Below are 19,343 nucleotides of genomic sequence, written 5' to 3' on the forward strand. Positions count from 1 at the left end.
ACGTTGCAGTCTGGAAATGCTCTTTTAAGGAAGGTGCTGAGAACGCTTTGCAAAATACATGAGGATATTAAAAAAAGAATCCTTTGACACACACACACTCATCCAGGAAGGGGCTAATCCTCGCCCTTACGACCTCAATCGAGCCTCAAACTCCTGTCGCAAAGTGAGACCTTTGCAAAGTGAGTCTTGCTTCGTTTTTACGACCTCCTTTGCCCCGGTTGCTAAATTAATTTCTGCAGTGGGTAACCCGGCTGTTAAGTGAAACCTGGCTTCCCCGGGGGTCGCAAAAGCGGATCGCGCGACACCCCGTCCCACCCCACCCTCGGGGACACTGCAACGGTCGTAAGTACGAACTGCTTGCCAAGCGTTTTGAATTTTGAGCCCCTGATCACGGCGAGGCTGCAAAGATGCCTGTGAAAAACGCTCGCCTTTTTTTCCAAGCTCGTCGTAACTTGAAACGGTCAGTAAATGAACATTGGTAAATCTAGGACTATCTGTAAGAGCATCTCCACCCCGTTGGCAGAAAATGGCTTTCTTTTTCTCTCTCTTCAGATTTCTCATGCCTTCCTTTTTTGTGCTGGCACGAAAAATCTGAAAAAATCATATTTCTGCCGAAGTATTTTGGGTCCCTATTCTCTTCGGGATGAGTTTGGCCGGACAAGTCCATTTTTATCTATTTATTTGTCAAATTTATTTATTTATCGCACTGCATCTTGACCCAAGAGGCAAAATAAAGCATTGACTCTCCGACAGGGAAACGAGGAGACTTGCAAAAGTTAGAAAGGAAAGGAAGGAGAAACCATGAAATTAAATGGTTCATGTTAAATTAAAACCATGCCGTGTTTTGCAAATTTGCAATCTGGGCAAAATCTGCATTTATATGCCCAATACGTGAGGATAAAGCAAGTGAAAACAAGGGGTTTGCAGAACTGACAGATTTTAGCCAGTCATTTTCATACAACACCTTTGTGTGCATGGTGGAGTGAAATGTATATAAAAGAGGCATTTCTGAAAATGTATCATCGGTTTTATTTTTAGCTTCAGTTCGGGAATGGCTTTAAATCAAACCTAAGCCACCAAAAGTGGGGTGTGGGGGGGGGGAGGGAAGAAACGTAATTATCAGCGTATTTAAAAAGTTATCTCTGCTGTAGGATGGGAATTGTTGAAGGTTTGGGGAATATTACACTGATAGAACCTGAATATCGGCTTGAAGAAAGCTACTGGCTTCCCACCCCATTCCCTGTATGATGCAGTCCTTCTCTTAACAACTTTTAAAATTATTCCCACTCTTGTCTGTTTCTTTTTTATAAAATCATTTTCCAATTTTTAAATTCGTTTTCCAATCTGCAATTTTTCTGCTCAATTAAAATGAAAAAGAAATCCACCAATCTGGAAAGTTTTGAGTAATTAAAACAAGCCTTGTTTTAAGATAGAATAATGTATGTATGTATGTATGTATGTATGTATGTATGTATGTATGTATCTATCTATCTATCTATCTATCTATCTATCTATCTATCTATCTATCTATCTATCTATCTATCTATCTATCTATCTATCATCTACCTCTATCTATCTATCTATCTATCTATCTATCTATCTATCTATCTATCTATCTATCTATCTATCTATCTATCTATCTATCTATCTATCTATCTATCTATCTATCTAACTAACTAAATAACTAAATAACTATCTATCATCTATCTATCTACCTACCTACCTACCTTATCTATCTCTCTCTCTCTCTCTCTCTATCTATCTATCTCTATCTATCTATCTCTATCTCTATCTCTATATCATCTATATCTATATCTATCTATCTATCTATCTATCTATCTATCTATCTATCTATCTATCTATCTATCTATCTATCTAACTAAATAACTAAATAACTAAATAACTAAATAACTAAATAACTAAATAACTAAATAACTAAATAACTAAATAACTATCTATCATCTATCATCTATCTATCTATCTATCTATCTATCTATCTATCTATCTATCTATCTATCTATCTATCTATCTACCTACCTACCTACCTACCTACCTACCTACCTACCTTATCTCTCTCTCTCTCCCTCTCTATCTATCTATCTATCTATCTATCTATCTATCTATCTATCTATCTATCTATCATCTATCTATCATCTATCTATCTATCTATCTATCTATCTATCTATCTATCTATCTATCTATCTATCTATCTATCTATCATCTTATTTTTCCTTCTATTGTTTGATGGGACATTTTCAGTCAATGAGCCTGCTAATCAACTCCTTTTCTGGATAAATATGCCATGCATATACAACAGAAGGAAAAATAATATACATAAAATACTATCTAAAATATTTTATGTATTTATAAAATTAAATATATAAAAATAATATTTAAAAACCGTATCTGGGCTCTTCCAAAAGCTTGTTTGTTTTCTCAGCTATCTTGGCTACAAATTTGTGAAGTTTATAGACAGTTAAAAAAATAACCATTGCAAATCTCTTTCTAAATAGAAATAAATTTCTGTATATTTTCTTTCTCTCCTGTTCTACTCCTGGGCAATTTTTAAAAAACCTAATCAGGGCAAAAATCTTTTCTTTCAACCGCTTCAAAAACAGTTCCTTGCATTAACACGGCACAGAAATAATATTTGAGAAATATCTTTAAAGATCCGGCTAATGCAAGTGGGCACTTTTGGATGAATGAAAACATTTTGACAATTTTAAATTTTCAAATCTGAACCTCGAGAGAAGGAAAAAAAAATGTCGCATCTCCCAGGGAGGAATTTGCAAATAACGTCTTTAAAACTCCATCCTCACTTTGAAAAATGCAGAAAAGGAGAGCGAACAATTGAAAAAGAACCAACATCCTTTAAGAAATATTTCAAAATATTCGGAAGAGGCGGTGTGTTTTACAAATATATTCTGAGGACGCAAACGTTGCATAAACCTTTCCATGTTTCGGTTCTGTTTTGGCTGCGAATTTGCAGAAAAACCCGACTAGGTTTTTCCATCAAAAAAGGAAAAAGAAGGATTTTGAAAGCAAAATCTCTCCAACTGCGTCGACTATCAAAAAAAAAAAAAGGACCTATTTAGCCATAGGGAATAAAAGAAATCAGAAAAAAGTGATTATTTTCTCTTTGATTTCCTTTTTTTTTCTTCGCTTTGCAAATTTTCTTTGCTATTCGTACTTTACGCCTTAGAAGAGACACAAAAAGGGCATTTTTGACACAAGGCAAACAAATTGTCTCAAAAGAAGGATCCCCAAAACCCTACTGGTTCTCACAGTCAGAAACGCACCACTAAAAAGACCCCCCATCCTACCACACCAAAAGGTTTCCTGAAAAAAGCAATTATGCATCTCTGAATCTCGGTTTTGCAATGTGAGAAATCGAGAATTTCAGTTCGATAAATCTAGCGCTTTTGACAGATTTTACAACTTTAGCAATTTACGATAGGGATGCTTCCATCTTTCTCATTTTAGAATGAATGGATATATATGCGCACATCTTGCGGAGAGAGAGAGAGAGAGAGAGGGAGAGAGAGAGAGAGAGAGAGAGAGAGAGAGAGAGAGAGAGAGAGAGAGAGAGTTGGAAAAAGGGATGTATTTAGGTCAGATTGGGGACAGATCTTAAAATTCCTTGTGAGGTTTTAAAAAAAAGGAGTTGTGAAAATGTATGTGGTTTCCTCTCTGCTTTAATATAGTGAATTTGTGGGAAAGAGAAAAGGGGGAAGGAGAGAAAGAAAGAAAGAAAAAGAAAGAAGAAAGAAGAGAAAAAGAGAAAGAAAAAGAAAGAAAATAAAGAGAAAGAGAAAAAAAGAAAAAGAATAGAGAGAGAGAGAGAGAGAGAAAGAAAGAAAGAAAGAAAGAAAGAAAGAAAGAAAGATAGATAGATAGATAGATAGACTTTCATTAATTTTCGGTGCAATGGAACAATTTATCCGTTCTCCGAGGGGAACTGGGGCTGAATTTACATCAAAATTGTTCTGTTTTTCCCAGGTTGCTACAGCGTAATTCTACAAATGGAGGTAAATATCATTTTTAAGTCTTGTTTATTGTTTATTTTTATTTCTTTATTCAATTTCTATTCAATTAACTACCAGAGTTATTAATGCACATAAGAGATAGGATGAATAGTCTTCCTTCCTTCCTCTTTCTTTCTTTCTTTCTTTCTTTCTTTCTTTTTTTCTTTCTTTCTTTCTTTCTTTCTTCCCTATTGCTTGCTTTTTCTCTCTTTTTTCTTTCTTTGCTCTCTCTTCCCCTTTTTCTTTCCTTTTCCTTCCACTTTCCTTCATTCTCTATTACTCCCCCCACCCCTTCCCCTCCTCTTTTTCCTCCTTCTCACTCGGTGGCTCAGCGGCCAAGACGCTGAGCTTGCCGATCAGAAAAGTTGGCAGTTTGGCGGTTCGAATCCCTACTACAAGGTCTCTTGTGTGAGCAGGGGGTTGGACTAGATGACCTCCAAGGTCCCTTCCAACTCTGTTTACTGTTTGTCTTCTTCCGATTTACAGTGAGTACTTGCTGCTAAGAGGCCCAGGATTTCTCTTGAGTTCCTCTTGATATTGCACAATGAAACCTCTCCGTGCTGGGTTTATCTTATCTTATCTGTCCTTATCTTGTGTCTAGTTTCATCTTATTTCCAGGAGACACCTAAAGACGCATTCAGAGTTTCCGAAACGGTGAACAAGCCCGACAAATCGCAACCATCAGAGAAATCACGAACCATAACACTCATCCACCGCGCCCTGAGACAAGCACATCCCAGATGAAATCGAACCTGTGTTTTTTCAAGACGCGGCAGCGTAGAAAAAAAGGATGCCACAGTTAACCTGGCTTGTTTCCTGCCCCCCCAAACTGAGATTCTGCGAGAATTTTCTGGGATTCCGCAAGAGGATGGTTAAAAGAAGGAGGGAAGCCGATTTTCTCCCATGGGAGTCGTGCCTCTTGAAGAGGAATTTGCAGAAACATTTATTCCCTTCTTAAACTTTCAGTTTCAAGAAGTTTGGGGAAACTTTCCTTTCCTTTTTAAAGTTAAGCTTCAAGAAGTCTGAAGCAACTTTTCCGTTTTAAAGTTCGAGAACTTTAAAGAAGCAACTTTTCCTTTTTAAAAAGCTTCAAGAAGTTTGAAGCAACTTTAGTTTTTTAAAAGCTTCAAGAAGTTTGAAGCAACTTTTCCTTTTTAAAAAGCTTCAGGAAGTTTGAAGCAACTTTAGTTTTTTAAAAGTTTCAAGAACTTTGAAGCAACTTTTCCTTTTTAAAAAGCTTCAAGGAGTTTGAAGCAACTTTAGTTTTTTAAAAGTTTCAAGAACTTTGAAGCAACTTTTCCTTTTTAAAAAGCTTCAAGAAGTTTGAAGCAACTTTAGTTTTTTAAAAGTTTCAAGAACTTTGAAGCAACTTTTCCTTTTTAAAAAGCTTCAGGAAGTTTGAAGCAACTTTAGTTTTTTAAAAGTTTCAAGAAGTTTGAAGCAACTTTTCCTTTTTTTTTTTTTAAAGCTTCAAGAAATCTGAAGAAACTTTAAAAAAAAGTTTTAAGGAGTTTGGAGAAACTTTTCATTTTAAAAAGTTTCAAGAACTTTGAAGCAACTTTTCTTTTTCAAAAGTTTCAAGAAGTTTAAAGAAACTTTTTTCCCCCGTTTTTTACATTTTAAGACCCGAACAAGTTTGGAAACTTCTGCTCCCCGTGTACCAAGCAGATGCCCGCTCCGACATGCCATCCCCAGTGCCGGTACCTCGCATGATGCCAGTGGGCCGTGGGGCAGCTTCAGAGAGGCAGGTGCCTTGATTCTGCCACACCTGTTCAGCTGGGAGATGCCAGGTGCCGAGATCGAACCTCGGAGGCCGCTCTGCGAACGTCCGTCCAATTTTCTACAACTTCCTTTCTCGTTTCGGAAAAGGCGACCTGGGAGCGAGTGAGTCTCCAGGTAATGTACTCACCTCAAGACTGTCGTTCCCGGGGGCCAATCGGAAGCCCCGTCTGCATTTTGGGGGTGGGGAAAAAGAAGGGAGAAACCGACGGCAGTGGGCTGGAAAGTTTGAAAACCGCAAAGAGGAAAAAAGAGCGAGAAACAGAACAACCACAAAAAGGACCAAGTTTCCATTAGCAAAAGAAAAAAGAAAGAGCAAGAGGGATGTGTTTTTTGGGGGGGGGGGTGTTCCTACTTGGAGAGAAAGAGACAGGGGCTCGCCAGCAAGTCTTTCAAGATTTGTGCTGAAGACAGCTCCCTCTCTCTCTCTCTCTCTCTCTCTCTCTCTCTCTCTCGTCTCGATGGAATGCAGATTGGCTCACTGATTCGAGCGATCTGTCTTTGGCCGATCTTGTTTGTCCGGTGTCTGTCGCTCTTTCTGCAGGTACGGAGAAGTCGGTGATGGGGAGGGAGTGAAGATGGGGTGGGGGTGGGATATAATCTTGAAATCCCTTATGAAAAGGGCAGCCTCTCTTAGGATCCTGGAAATTTCAAAAGCTGGGGAAACACCTTGATTTAAGCAATTAAAACTGCTGTTGAACTCTGAACAAAAAACTATCTCTCTCTTTCTCTCCCTCTCTCTCTCTCTCCATCTATCTATCTATCTATCTATCTATCTATCTATCTATCTATCTATCTATCTATCTATCTATCTATCTATCTATCTATCTATCTATCTATCTACCTACCTACCTACCTACCTACCTACCTACCTACCTACCTACCTACCTACCTACATTATTTCTATCAATCAATCTATCTTCATTTCTCTCTCTCTCTCACTCTCATCTATCTATCTATCTATCTATCTATCTATCTATCTATCTATCTATCTATCTATTTACCTACATTATTTCTATCAATCAATCTATCTTCATTTCTCTCTCTCTCTCTCTCTCATCTATCTATCACCTATCTATCTATCTATCTATCTATCTATCTATCTATCTATCTATCTACCTACCTACCTACCTACCTACCTACCTACCTACCTATCATCCATCTATCTATCTATCTATCTATCTATCTATCTATCTATCTATCTATCTATCTATCTATCTATCTATCATCTATCTATCTCTGTCTATCTACCTACATTCTATCTATCTATCTATCTATCTATCTATCTATCTATCTATCTATCTATCTATCTATCTATCTATCTACATTATTTCAATCCATCTATATGTCTGTCTGTCTGTCTATTTACCTACCTACATTATTTCTATCTGTCTGTCTGTCTATCTATGAAAAAAATCATGAGCCAATTTTAATTTATTTTTGTTTATCAAATTTTGGTACAGCCAAACTCACTCACAGAGTTGACTCTGGACTGTTCATAGCTAAATTGGCTTTTCAGCATCTTTCAAGACAGATATATATATATATATATATCAATGAGATCTTAATAATTATACACTAAATTAAGATTGTTGGGACGTCTATTCAAAATCTTTGGTAAACCTAAGGCTTCCCTCCTTCCTCCTCCAGGCCCTTTTAAAAAAAACATTTAACTGATTATAAATGATTGGGGATAATTAAGGCCTCCTCCGTTCGTTTTATCCGATGAGAAATTCTCTTTTCAACCCTAAAAGCGGGATTATTATTATTATTATTATTATTATTATTATTTATTTATTTATTTATTTTTAAAAATGCCCTCTATTTATCTGAATTAGTGTCACTTAGATCAGATGTACGATGTGGAAATTTAATCAATGAATAGGGTTTTTTTTTAAAAAAATTAAATGCTCTACTCGCTGAGGTTTTTGGGATCTTTTGTGAGAGAACAGGACAGTTTCCAATGATTCGGTTAATCCAGAAAAAATATTATTTTTAAAAGGGTTTAAAAAAGCCAAACCTGATTTCTCTGTGATTTCCCCCCCCCTCTGGGTGGGGAATGGCATGGGATAGTCCCAATTTTACATCTCACCCGCTTTTCTAAGAGAGATGACTATATAAAGTCAAACCAGGCTGGTCCGTGTTTTTTTTGGGGGGGGGGTCACCACAGCCCCGAAGAGAATGACGTCAGGTGGAAAGATTCATTTCCAGTACAGACCCTTCCCCCCCCCCAATTTTGGGTGCTGGTGGGGGCCACAAGGGGACCGGGCACGCCACAGAGGATGCAACAACCCATGATGCTCATCGGGCACACAGGATGGGGTTGCATCGCGCACGTAAACTGTGCCAGGTACCCCACAAAGAGGAAGCTAAGGTGTGCCCACCTCCCACGCCTAGAGGCCCCAAATTTCTGGGGAAAACAAAACAAAACACCAAGACCAAAACAACCCCCAGATTTGGGGGACTGACAAAAACAAAATAATTTTGTATATAGAGAAACTACTTATATGATATATAAAAAGACAATAATGATTTTAATGTATAAGAGTGGGAGGATTTGAACACCTTGGTATAATTGTAGGTAGTGACCATTTTATATTAGAAAGATCTTTGCATATTAAATGGATCAATGATGATGTAAGGAACAATTGATATATACATGAATTGAAATACTTAACCACTCTATGGATTAATCATTAATGATGGGGAACTATTCTTGGAACTCTGGATGATTGGTGACATTGTGGTCAATTGAAAACATGAATGAATATTATAAATTAATGGGAATTCTTTGTTCCAATCTCCGCTTTTTCTTCTTGGAAATAGGTGGTATTATAATACTTTAAAGGCTTATTGTTATTTGATAGATAATTATGAATTTAAGGAAATATGGATTGCTACAAATGAAAGAGTATTAATGGTAATTTGAACACATAATGCTCAATGACGGCGAAATATTCAGTTAAGAGAATGATAACAACCAATTTAAGAAATACATAAAACGGTCGAACGACAGAATGATAGAATAATAGAATGTCAAGGAGAATAAATTTAAGAAAACAACCGAAAGATAAAAATGACAGAACCATAGAATCACATATAATAAATTTAAGGAATGAAATGAAATAACCGAATGATAAAATGATAGAATAATAACGCCGCATTTAAGAAATACATAAAACGACCGAATGACAGAGTAATAGAATGTGCAATGATAATGAATTTAAGAAATAAAGAAAACAACTGAATGGATAATACAAAGGAATAACGATAACAAATTTAAGAAATACATAAATGACAGGATGACGAAATGATATAATAAGAGAGCGATAACGGTAGCAAGTGTAAGGGATAAATAAAATGACAGAACGATAGAAAAATCGAGTGGTAACAACTGAAAACAATGTTAAGGAATTAAATACATTGATAAGAGTAATAAGAACTGAGAATGAACAAATGTTAAGAAATGAAAGGACAGAAAGACAGAATAATCGAGGGATAATGGCAGCAAACAAATGTAAATAAATAAAACGATGGGGGGGTCATAGAATCATAGAGTCCTAGGGCTGCAGGGGACCTCAGAGGCCATCTAGTCCAACCCCACAAACCTGCCCAAGGCAGAAATCCTTCTGGAAAAAATGGCGATCTGATCTTTCCTTGAAAACTTTGCAAACTCCAAATTGAGCGCCTTTCCCACCGTCCTGGTTTCTCCCCCTCCCCAGTGAAACCCAGAAGCCTCCCCCCCACCCCGCCCAGCCCCCGCCATGGGTACTCACAGGTGTGCGTCTTCTTCATGGCCGCAGCAGCTCCTGAAAGAAAGGAGGAGGAGGAAGAGGTGAAACCAGGGCCTCTCGGGGCCACGGAGATGCCAGCTTTGAAACAGCCCTTCCCAAAAGCATCAATCTTGCCTCTCGCCCACGTCCCTCCTGACAGGCTCTTGGCTAAGATGCTGTGACGTCATGGGAGGTTTTCCCACAAGGAGCCACCAGCCACGGGAGGTGAGCCCATGGCCCACCTGTTGCAACAGGGGAGGCAAAGCACCATGGGCTTGGAGGAGGAGGAGGAGGAGGAGGAGGAAGAGAAAGAAGAAGAAGAAAAGAGGAAGAAGAGGAAGAGGAGGAGGAGGAGGAGAAGTGGGGGAGGAGGAAGGAAGGAAGGAGAAGAAGGAGAAGATAGGAGGAGGAAGAAGAGAAAGAACGAAAGAGGAAGAAGAGGAGGAGGGGCAAGGAAGAAGAAGGAGGAGGAGAAGGAGAAGAGTAGGAGGAAGAAGAGAAAGAAGAAAAGAGGAAGAAGAGGAGGAGGAGGAAGGAGAAGAGGAGGAGACGGAAGAAGGAGAAGAGGAGGAGGAGGAAGGAAGAAGAAGGAGAAGGAGAAGAGGAGGAAGGAGGAAGAAGAAGGAGGAGGAGGAAGAGAAAGAAGAAGAGGAGGAGGAAGGAGAATAAGGAGAAGAGGAAGAGGGGGAAGAAGAAAAGGACAAGGAGGAAGGAAGAAGGAGAAGAGGAAGAGGAGGAGAAAGAGGAGAAGAGGAAGGAAGGAGAAGAAGGAGAAGGAGAAGAGGCGGAGGAAGAATCTTTGGTGCTCTCTGAGCTTGGTGGCTTTCTTGCAGACATTTAATTACCCAACTAGGTAACATCATCAGTGCTACAGGAGTGTTGGGTTTGCAGGGAAGAAGATAAGATGATGATGATGATGAAGAGGAGGAGGAGGAATGAGAGGGGGAGGAAGAGGAGGAAAAGGAAAAAGACAACAACTGTGGGCTCCTCGGTGCTTTCCCCACAAATATTTCATGACCCAGCTAGGTAACACCATCAGTGCTAGAAAGGAGAAAGGGTTTCGCGGGGAGGACAGGAGAATGAGAATAAGGAGGGGAGGAGGAGGAGGAGGAGGAGGAGGAAGAAGAAGAAGAGAAAGAAGAAGAAAAGAGGAAGAAGAAGGAGGAGAAGAAGGAGAAGAGGAGGAAGAAGAAGAGAAAGAAGAAAAGAGGAAGAAGAAGAAGAAGAGGAGGAGGAGAAGCAGGAAGGACATGAGAAGGGAGGGGAGAGCTTCAAAGGAGCAGCACCCCCCCCCAGCCCCAAAAAGCCATGGGAGAAAAGGGGGGCCGCCATTTATTTTCGGCCACAAGGGGGCAGCCTTTCGATCACACCTATCTTGGCTGGAGTTGGGTTCCTCCTCCCCTTCCCCCCCACCCCCGGGAGTGGGGAGGGGCAGAATGGGGCACGATAACCAGCCCTCCCCCTCCCAGTTCTAAAGTGAGGAGAGTCTCACCCGCTTCTTCACACTTCTCTAATCGACGGGGTCGGGAGTTCGAATTCTGACACAAACACACACAGCCCGGAAGAGCGATACCCCCCCTCCCAAACCTTGCTATGCAGGCATACCAAAGGGAGTTTGAGAGTTTATCCTTGTTTGAGCACGTTTAAGAAACGAAACAAAACAACTAAGCCACTTTTCCAAACTTTTGCAAACTTTTAGGCATTAACGCAACCACAACACACAATGTCTAAAATGCAACAAATCTCATTCTCCCCACAAACACTTCCCTATTTTGGAATCACCTCTCCTGGATTATTCCCAACGCAGCTGGGATATTCTCGGTCTCTGCCAGTGCACTGCAGGAATCAGGCAACCGAGAAGGGCCAGGCCTTCCTACTTAAGCAGAAAACAAGGCTGCTAGTCCTCATGAGCCCCAGAGAGTTTTGCTTTTTTGGGGGGGGGGGGTTGGTTTTTTTTGCAAGGAAATATCAAAAGCCGCTTCTGGGTGACTGCTGCAGAATTTCAGCGTTGATCTTCCTTGATATAAATCGACAGATCGGAGTTTGCGGCTTTCGTGAGGAGATGAAAAGATTGGCAGAAGAGTGCAGGCTGAAATTTGAGAGAGAGAGAGAGGGTGGGGGAGAGAGAGTGAATGAGGGAGGGAGAGGAAGAGGAGAGAGAGGAGGGGAGACAGAGTGAATGAGGGAGGGAGAGAGAGAGGAGAGAGAGGGAGGGAGGGAAGGAGAGAAAGAGGAGGAGAGAGATAGGACAGAGGAGAGAGGGGACAGAGTGTGAATGAGGGAAGGAGGGAGAGAAGGAGAGAGAGAGAGGGAGGGAAGGAGAGAGAGAGAAGGAGAGAGAGAGAGGGAGGCAGGGAAGGAGAGAAAGAGGGGGGAGAGAGAGGACAGAGGAGAGAGGGGGAGAGAATGAGGGAGGAAGAGAAGGAGAGAGAGAGGAGGGGAGACAGAGTGAATGAGGGAGGGGGAGAGAGAGAAGGAGAGAGAGAGAGAGGGAGGGAAGGAGAGAGAGAGAGAAGAAGACAGTGAGTGAGGGAAGGAAGGAGAGAAAGAGGAGGAGGAGAGAGAGAGGACAGAGGAGAGAAGGGGGCAGAGAGTGAATGTGGGAGGGAGAGAAGGAGAGAGAGAGGAGGAGAGACAGAGTGAATGAATGAGGGAGGGAGGGAGAGGAGAGAGAGAGGGAGGGAGGGAAGGAGAGAGAGAGGAGAGAAAGAGAGGGAGGGAGGGAAGGAGAGAAAGAGGAGGGAGAGAGAGGACAGAGGAGAGAGGGGGAGAGAGTGAATGAGTGAGGGAGGGAAGGAGAGAGAGGGGGAGGGAGGGAAGGAGAGAAAGAGGGGGGGAGAGAGGACAGAGGTGAGAGAGGGGGGGAAGGAGAGGGAAGGAGAGAAAGAGAGAGGGAGGGCAGGAGGAACTCACAAACAAACCTGTCTTTTTATCTCTGAATTTCTTTCTTTTTTTAAAAAAATCCTCAAACAGGCAATTTTGCCGACTGAAAACATAAAAATGCCAGTATCACCACGGGCCGAGCCAGAAGTAGCCAACTCTGCAAAAGTTATTTATTATTTAAACATTGAAATAATATTTAAAAATGATTTAGAAATTATTTTAAAAATGAAACGAAAAAGTTCTTTCGTTTGTTCAGTATTTGGATAATAATAAAAGCTACTTTTTTCTCTTTTTGGGGGGCTTCCGAAGATCCCCCTTCATTCAGGTTTGTTGCTAAGACCATGCAAAATACGAAAATGGGCCCTGATTCCATCCACACGCCAGGAAAAACGCGAGAAAAAGGGCCGGTTTAAAGAAAAGAGGAGAAAATGTAGCTGAGAAAGGATTAATTATTTTGGCAACAAAGGGAACCGAACTTCCACCATGGTTACCTACAAGCAAACACTCCAGGTAGCTTTGTCTGAGGCCAAACAGTTCGCAGAGGGTTTCTTCTCTTTGTGTTCCTTCCCCCAAATAATAATAATAATAAATAATAATAATAATTTACCTGCACTTGAACATTCTTATGCTACAAAAAACCAGCTTACTTGGAACAGCTTCTATCCTCCAAAGTTACCTTAATGGTTTCTAGGTCCTTGGTTAGGACTCGAGCTGTTGAGCTACCAACCAGCCCCAAATCTCACCAAAGATTAACATAATAATAATAATAATAATAATAATAATAATAATAATAATAATAATAGTAATGATGCTAGAGCTGGGTCTACTCTGGTTAAAAGGCCATACAAAATTTCTTTTTATGACTAGCTGATAAATGGATATTGATATGTTTGCCGCCTTGATACAGAAAGATAAATGATAATTAGATAGATGATAGATAATAGATAATATAGATAGATTAGATAGATGATATAGATAGATGATTGATGATAGATTAGATAGATGATAATTAGATAGATGATTGATAGATAGATGGATGGATAGATAGATAGATATAATGTAGGTAAATAGATAGACAGATGTAAATAGATAGAAATAATGAAGATAGATAGATAGATAGATGATAGATAGATAGATGATAGATAGATAGATAGATAGATAGATAGATAGATAGGATAGATGATAGATTAGATAGATGATAATTAGATTGGTAGATAGATGATTGATAGATGATTGATAGATAATAGATAAATAGATAGATAGATAGGATAGATAGATAGATAGATAGATAGATAGATAGATAGATAAGATAGATAGATAGATAGATAGATGATAGATAGATAGATAGATGATAGATAGATAGATAGATAGATAGATAGATAGATAGATAGATAGGATAGATGATAGATTAGATAGATGATAATTAGATTGGTAGATAGATGATTGATAGATGATTGATAGATAATAGATAGATAGATAGATAGATAGATAGGATAGATAGATAGGATAGATAGATAGATAGATAGATAGATAGGATAGATGATAGATTAGATAGATGATAATTAGATTGGTAGATAGATGATTGATAGATGATTGATAGAAGATAGATAGATAGATAGATAGATAGATAGATAGATAGATAGATAGATAGGATAGATAGATAGATAGGATAGATAGATAGATAGATAGATAGATAGATAGATAGATAGATAGATAGGATAGATGATAGATTAGATAGATGATAATTAGATGATAGATAGATAGATAGATAGATAGATAGATAAGATAGATAGATAGATAGATAGATAGATAGATAGATAGATAGGATAGATGATAGATTAGATAGATGATAATTAGATGATAGATAGATAGATAGATAGATAGATAGATAGATAGATAAGATAGATAGATAGATAGATAGATAGATAGATAGATAGATAGATAGATAGATAGGATAGATAGATAGATAGATAGATAGATAGATAGATAGATAGATAGATAGATAGGATAGATAGATAGATAGATAGATAGATAGATAGATAGATAGATAGATAGATAGATAGATAGGATAGATGATAGATTAGATAGATGATAATTAGATGATAGATAGATAGATAGATAGATAGATAGATAGATAGATAAGATAGATAGATAGATAGATAGATAGATAAGATAGATAGATAGATAGATAGATAGATAGATAGATAGATAGGATAGATAGATAGATAGATAGATAGATAGATAGATAGATAGGATAGATGATAGATTAGATAGATGATAATTAGATGATAGATAGATAGATAGATAGATAGATAAGATAGATAGATAGATAGATAGATAGATAGATAAGATAGATAGATAGATAGATAGATAGATAGATAGATAGATAGATAGGATAGATAGATAGATAGATAGATAGATAGATAGATAGATAGGATAGATGATAGATTAGATAGATGATAATTAGATTGGTAGATAGATGATTGATAGATGATTGATAGAAGATAGATAGATAGATAGATAGATAGGATAGATAGATAGATAGGATAGATAGATAGATAGATAGATAGATAGATAGATAGATAGATAGATAGATAGATAGATAGATAGATAGAGATAGATGATAGATTAGATAGATGATAATTAGATGATAGATAGATAGATAGATAGATAGATAGATAGGATAGATGATAGATTAGATAGATGATAATTAGATGATAGATAGATAGATAGATAGATAGATAGATAGATAGATAGATAGATAGATAGATAGATAGATAGATAGGAAACGTAGCATGGGTTTCAGCCGGAAGGCAGCCAAGCTCATTCTGCCATCTTGCTCCTTGGAAGCAATGGGTATATAGATATACTGTCTATCTGGTGGGTGGGGGGGTGGGTGGGGGTGGGAAAGAGGTGAGGTTAATTCTTTGGGGGGGGGGTCTTTTCAAAGGCTTCCTAAGGGTTGCCCAAGGCAGAAGGAAAAAGAGTGGCTGGAAAGACACCGAGGACGCCCTCCCCAAATCTCCTCCCCCAAAGACTCCTGCTGGGGAATCGGCTTCTGGGCGCCTGAGCTGCTGTCAGCCCGTCCTCACTTGAACTCGGCACTTACATAACTCCCTTACCAGGTCCTGGCAGGCAGCCAGTCCCGGGGCGCGGAGCCAACGCCAGCCAGCTGCAAAGCTTCTCTGCGTCTCCAGGCTGTAAAGTCAAAACTGAGAGAGAGGGAGGGGGAGGGGGGGAGGGAGGGAGAGGGAAAGAGAGAAAGAGTGAAAGAAATAAAGAGACAGAGAAAGAAAAAGAGAGAAAGAAAAAGAGAGAAAAATACAAATAAAGAGGGAGAGAAAGACAGAGAGAGAAAGAGAAAGAGGGACAAAGAGAAATAAAGAGAAAGAGAGAAAGAGAGAGAGACAGAAAAAGAGAAAGGAACAAAGAGAAATAAAGAGAGAGAGAGAGAAAGAGAGACAGAAAAAGAGAAAAATGAAGAGAAATAAAGAGAGAAAGAGAAAGAGAAAGACAAAGAGAGAAAGACAGAGAGAAAGAGAGCCAAAGAGAAATAAAGAGAGAAAGAGAAATAAAGAGAAAGACAGAGAGAGAGAGAGAAAGAGAGACAGAAAAAGAGAAAGGAACAAAGAGAAATAAAGAGAGAAAGAGAGAGATACAGAAAGAAAAAGAGAGAAAGAAAGAGAGAGAAAAATCAAAACAAAGAAAGAGAGAGAGAAAGACAGAGAGAAAGAGAGAAAGAGGGACAAAGAGAAATAAAGAGAGAAAGAGAAATAAAGAGAGGGAAAGGGAGAGAGATAAAGACAGAAAAAGAGAAAGAGGGACGAAGAGAAATAAAGACAGAAAGAGAAAGAGAGAGAGAGAGAGATTAAGACAGGGAGAAAAGAGAAAGAGGGAGGAAGAGAAATAAAGAGAGAGAGAGAGAGAAATGGAGAAAGAAATAAAGATTGGCTGAATCCAAGCCTGCCCTCTCCCAAGAGATTTGCGCTAAGGGTGAAAAATCTAGTGGCAAGGAGTTCCAGAGACCCAGGGATTCAGCTGATCTCGTGCCCAGGGCCGCTCAGCCAGCGTGGCAGAAGATGGGGGCTGCCCCTAACGCAAAGCAGGTCAGCTCCGGTGCCAAGGAAGCTCACGCAGCGCGTTGGCACCGAATTCCTCCCTTGGCTGTCCTACCTCGCAGGGTTGCTGAGAGGACGGGAGGCGGGGAGAGGAGAACGGGGAGGGGAGGGGTTTGAGCCAGTCCGCTCAATGCCCAGCCGAGTCTTAAGCGGTGCCAGGATTAATTCGAACCCTGCTGGCACCGCGAAGGCGCCGTTCACCGCATCGGCCGTCCAACGCAGACGTCACGTCGAGACGCATGCCACCACACACAACACAACACACCGGCACACAAACGCCCACTCCTTCTCCACTGGGAGGGACTCTAGGCCCCGCCCAAGCTGGCTCGCAACTCCCCGCACACCCAGAGTGGCGTAAGGAGGTGGTGTAAGAACAGGGGGGGTGCCTTACGGGTGAGACACAGACGCCGAACTCGCACAGGGTGCCTGGATGGCAAGCGGGCCCATCGCAAAGGTTTATCCAGCATCCATTCCGTGCTACGTTGGAAAGGAGGCCACTCAGAAATCAACCCCTCTGCGGGAATCAGGCCTGATTTGCATAGCCCCACCCCCAGCCTTCCTTAATTGGCCCTGCCGGAGCAGAGGGGATTCTGGGACCATTTCCCTTCCAAGGGACACTCTCCTCCCTGCCCGCTTTAGCATTCTCTGAGCATGCACAGAGTTCTTTCCGCCTCCAATCAGGAATATTTGAGGCCAATCAAGGAGCTAGTCCTCAGCCTCGCTCTTAGTCTCTCTTTGCAAATTCCCGGACGGAGGTTGGGAGACCCAAAGCCCACCCCGTGTCCAATTTTCCCCACCTCTTTCCGGTACCCCAAAGGATACAGGTAGCCTTCGACTTACGACGGTTCATTTAGCGACCATTCAAACTTACGACGGCACTGAAAAAAGGGTATTTTCACACTTACGACCGTTGTGGCATCTCCAGGGTCAGGTGATCAAAATTCAGACGCTCTGGGCAAACTGACTCATATTTATGACAGTCGTAGCATCCCAGGTGGGGGTTCTACATGATCCTCTTTTGCGACCTTCCGACAAGCCAGGTCCACGGGGGGAGTCGGATTCACTTAATGACCGTGTTACTGACTTAACGACGGCGGTGATTCGCTTACGAACTTGGGTGGCCAGAAAGGTCGTAAAACGAGGTAAAATTCTGCTGGACGAAAGTTCCTCACTTAGCAGCAGAAACCCGGGGCTCAATCACTGTCATAAGGTCGAGGACTGCCTGTGTTCGTGTGCAATTGATATTTGCAAGAAGGAAAATTGCGGCCTTGAGAAGATTCTGGAAGGGTGAGCCGCTTGGCTTCCCGACGGGCTGAAGCTTTCAAAACAGAGGAAATTCCCGGGCAGGGCGAGAAGAAATGACAAGCAGTGAAACTGACTAGATCAGCTTCGGATTCCTTCTCAGGGCTGGAGAAACAGACCGGATCAAAGACAGTGTCAATTTCTAAGCCGGGACTTAGTTAGTTGACTCGGTTGCCTAACCAGGATAAACAAAAGTTTATTTGGCAACAGTGTCGGCCTTTGGAAGCGCTTTGGAAGGATCCGGGAAAACTGACCCAAGTCCGGTCAGTTTCCAGGCCAAGGAAACAAAAACAGGAAGGAGTAAATAAGGCCTCGAGATTTGCTGCGGGGCCCTTCAAGAAGGAGGGGGCTACCCCGGTTTCAACCAGGTCCGAAGCCCCCTTGGGTATCCCCGGCTTCAAATGGTTGGCTTAAAGCCTACCTTGCAGGGCTGTGAGTCGCATCCTACCAAGGTGGGGAAAAGAAAGAAGTTGAATTGGATGTGATTTCCTCCAGCGCTTTGCAGGGTAAAAGGAAGAGTAATAGTAATAGTAATAATAGTAATAGTAAGAGCTTTCGCACAACATTAAAGAGAGTAACAAACAGCCCAACTATTTCCTTTTTGCAGGTAATATATGAGACAGGTAATATATGAGACAGGTAATATATGAGACAGGTAATATAGGATGCATATATTTTAAGAAGGTAGCAACCCGTATCAACCATTAGTTGATACAGTCCATGGTTTTTGTAAAGCATTTTTTAATGTTCAGTTGCCTGGATTTCATGTTTAATGGATAAAGTAAATAATAATAACAATACTACTACTACTACTACTACTACTACTACTACTACTACTAGTAATAATAATAGTAATAATAATAGTAGTAGTAATACTAATACTAATACTACCACCACTACTATTAATAATAATAATGCTAATACTACTACTACTACTACCACTAATACTAATACCACTAATACTAATACTAATACTAATAGTAGTAATACTACTACTATTACTAACACGAACAATACTAATAATCGTAATAATATTAGTAGTAATACTAATGCCAATACTAATACTACTACTAATACCACTAATACCACTAATAATACTACTAATACTAATACCGCTAATACTACTAATACTAATAGTAGTAATAACACTACTACTACTACTACTACTACTAACACTAACAATACATCATCATCATCATCATCATCATCACTACTACTACTACTACTAGTGATGATGATGATGATGATGATGATGTCTGGAGACAGCAGAAGAGAAGAGAAAGAAGTGTCTGTCTGTCTGTCTGTCTGTCTTCTATCTTAAGAGCCAAGGTGGCACAGTGGTTAAATGCAGCACTGCAGGCTACTGCTAGATCAGCAGTTCAGCGGTTCAAATCTCAGCGGCTCAGGGTCGACTCAGCCTTCCATCCTTCCGAGGTGGGTGAAATGAGGACCCGGATTGTTGT

At 40.2% G+C, this 19,343-nt stretch overlaps 1 protein-coding gene across 3 annotated transcripts in view; it reads right to left on the reverse strand.

The window, feature by feature from the left end:
* The window catches only part of RORC (RAR related orphan receptor C), a 39,279-nt gene that overhangs the window by 17,439 nt on the left and 2,497 nt on the right, over positions 1-19,343 (reverse strand). The window contains exons 1-2 of one of the 3 annotated variants that reach the window (XM_087705040.1): positions 15,570-15,677; positions 9,581-9,613 (exon numbers count right to left, since the gene is read on the reverse strand). In XM_087705040.1, coding sequence (XP_087561166.1) covers positions 9,581-9,599 — 19 coding nt within the window. In that variant the 5' untranslated portion in view covers positions 9,600-9,613; positions 15,570-15,677. Of the gene's footprint in view, positions 1-9,580; positions 9,614-15,569; positions 15,678-19,343 lie in introns of those variants that run through there. The other 2 variants (XM_087705041.1, XM_087705039.1) reach the window with 2 other exon arrangements.

The sequence above is a fragment of the Thamnophis sirtalis genome, unplaced genomic scaffold (genome assembly GCF_051295495.1).
Source record: "Thamnophis sirtalis isolate CommonGarterSnake01/CBP01778 unplaced genomic scaffold, rThaSir2_p1.2 scaffold_2, whole genome shotgun sequence".
NCBI lineage: Eukaryota > Metazoa > Chordata > Lepidosauria > Squamata > Natricidae > Thamnophis > Thamnophis sirtalis.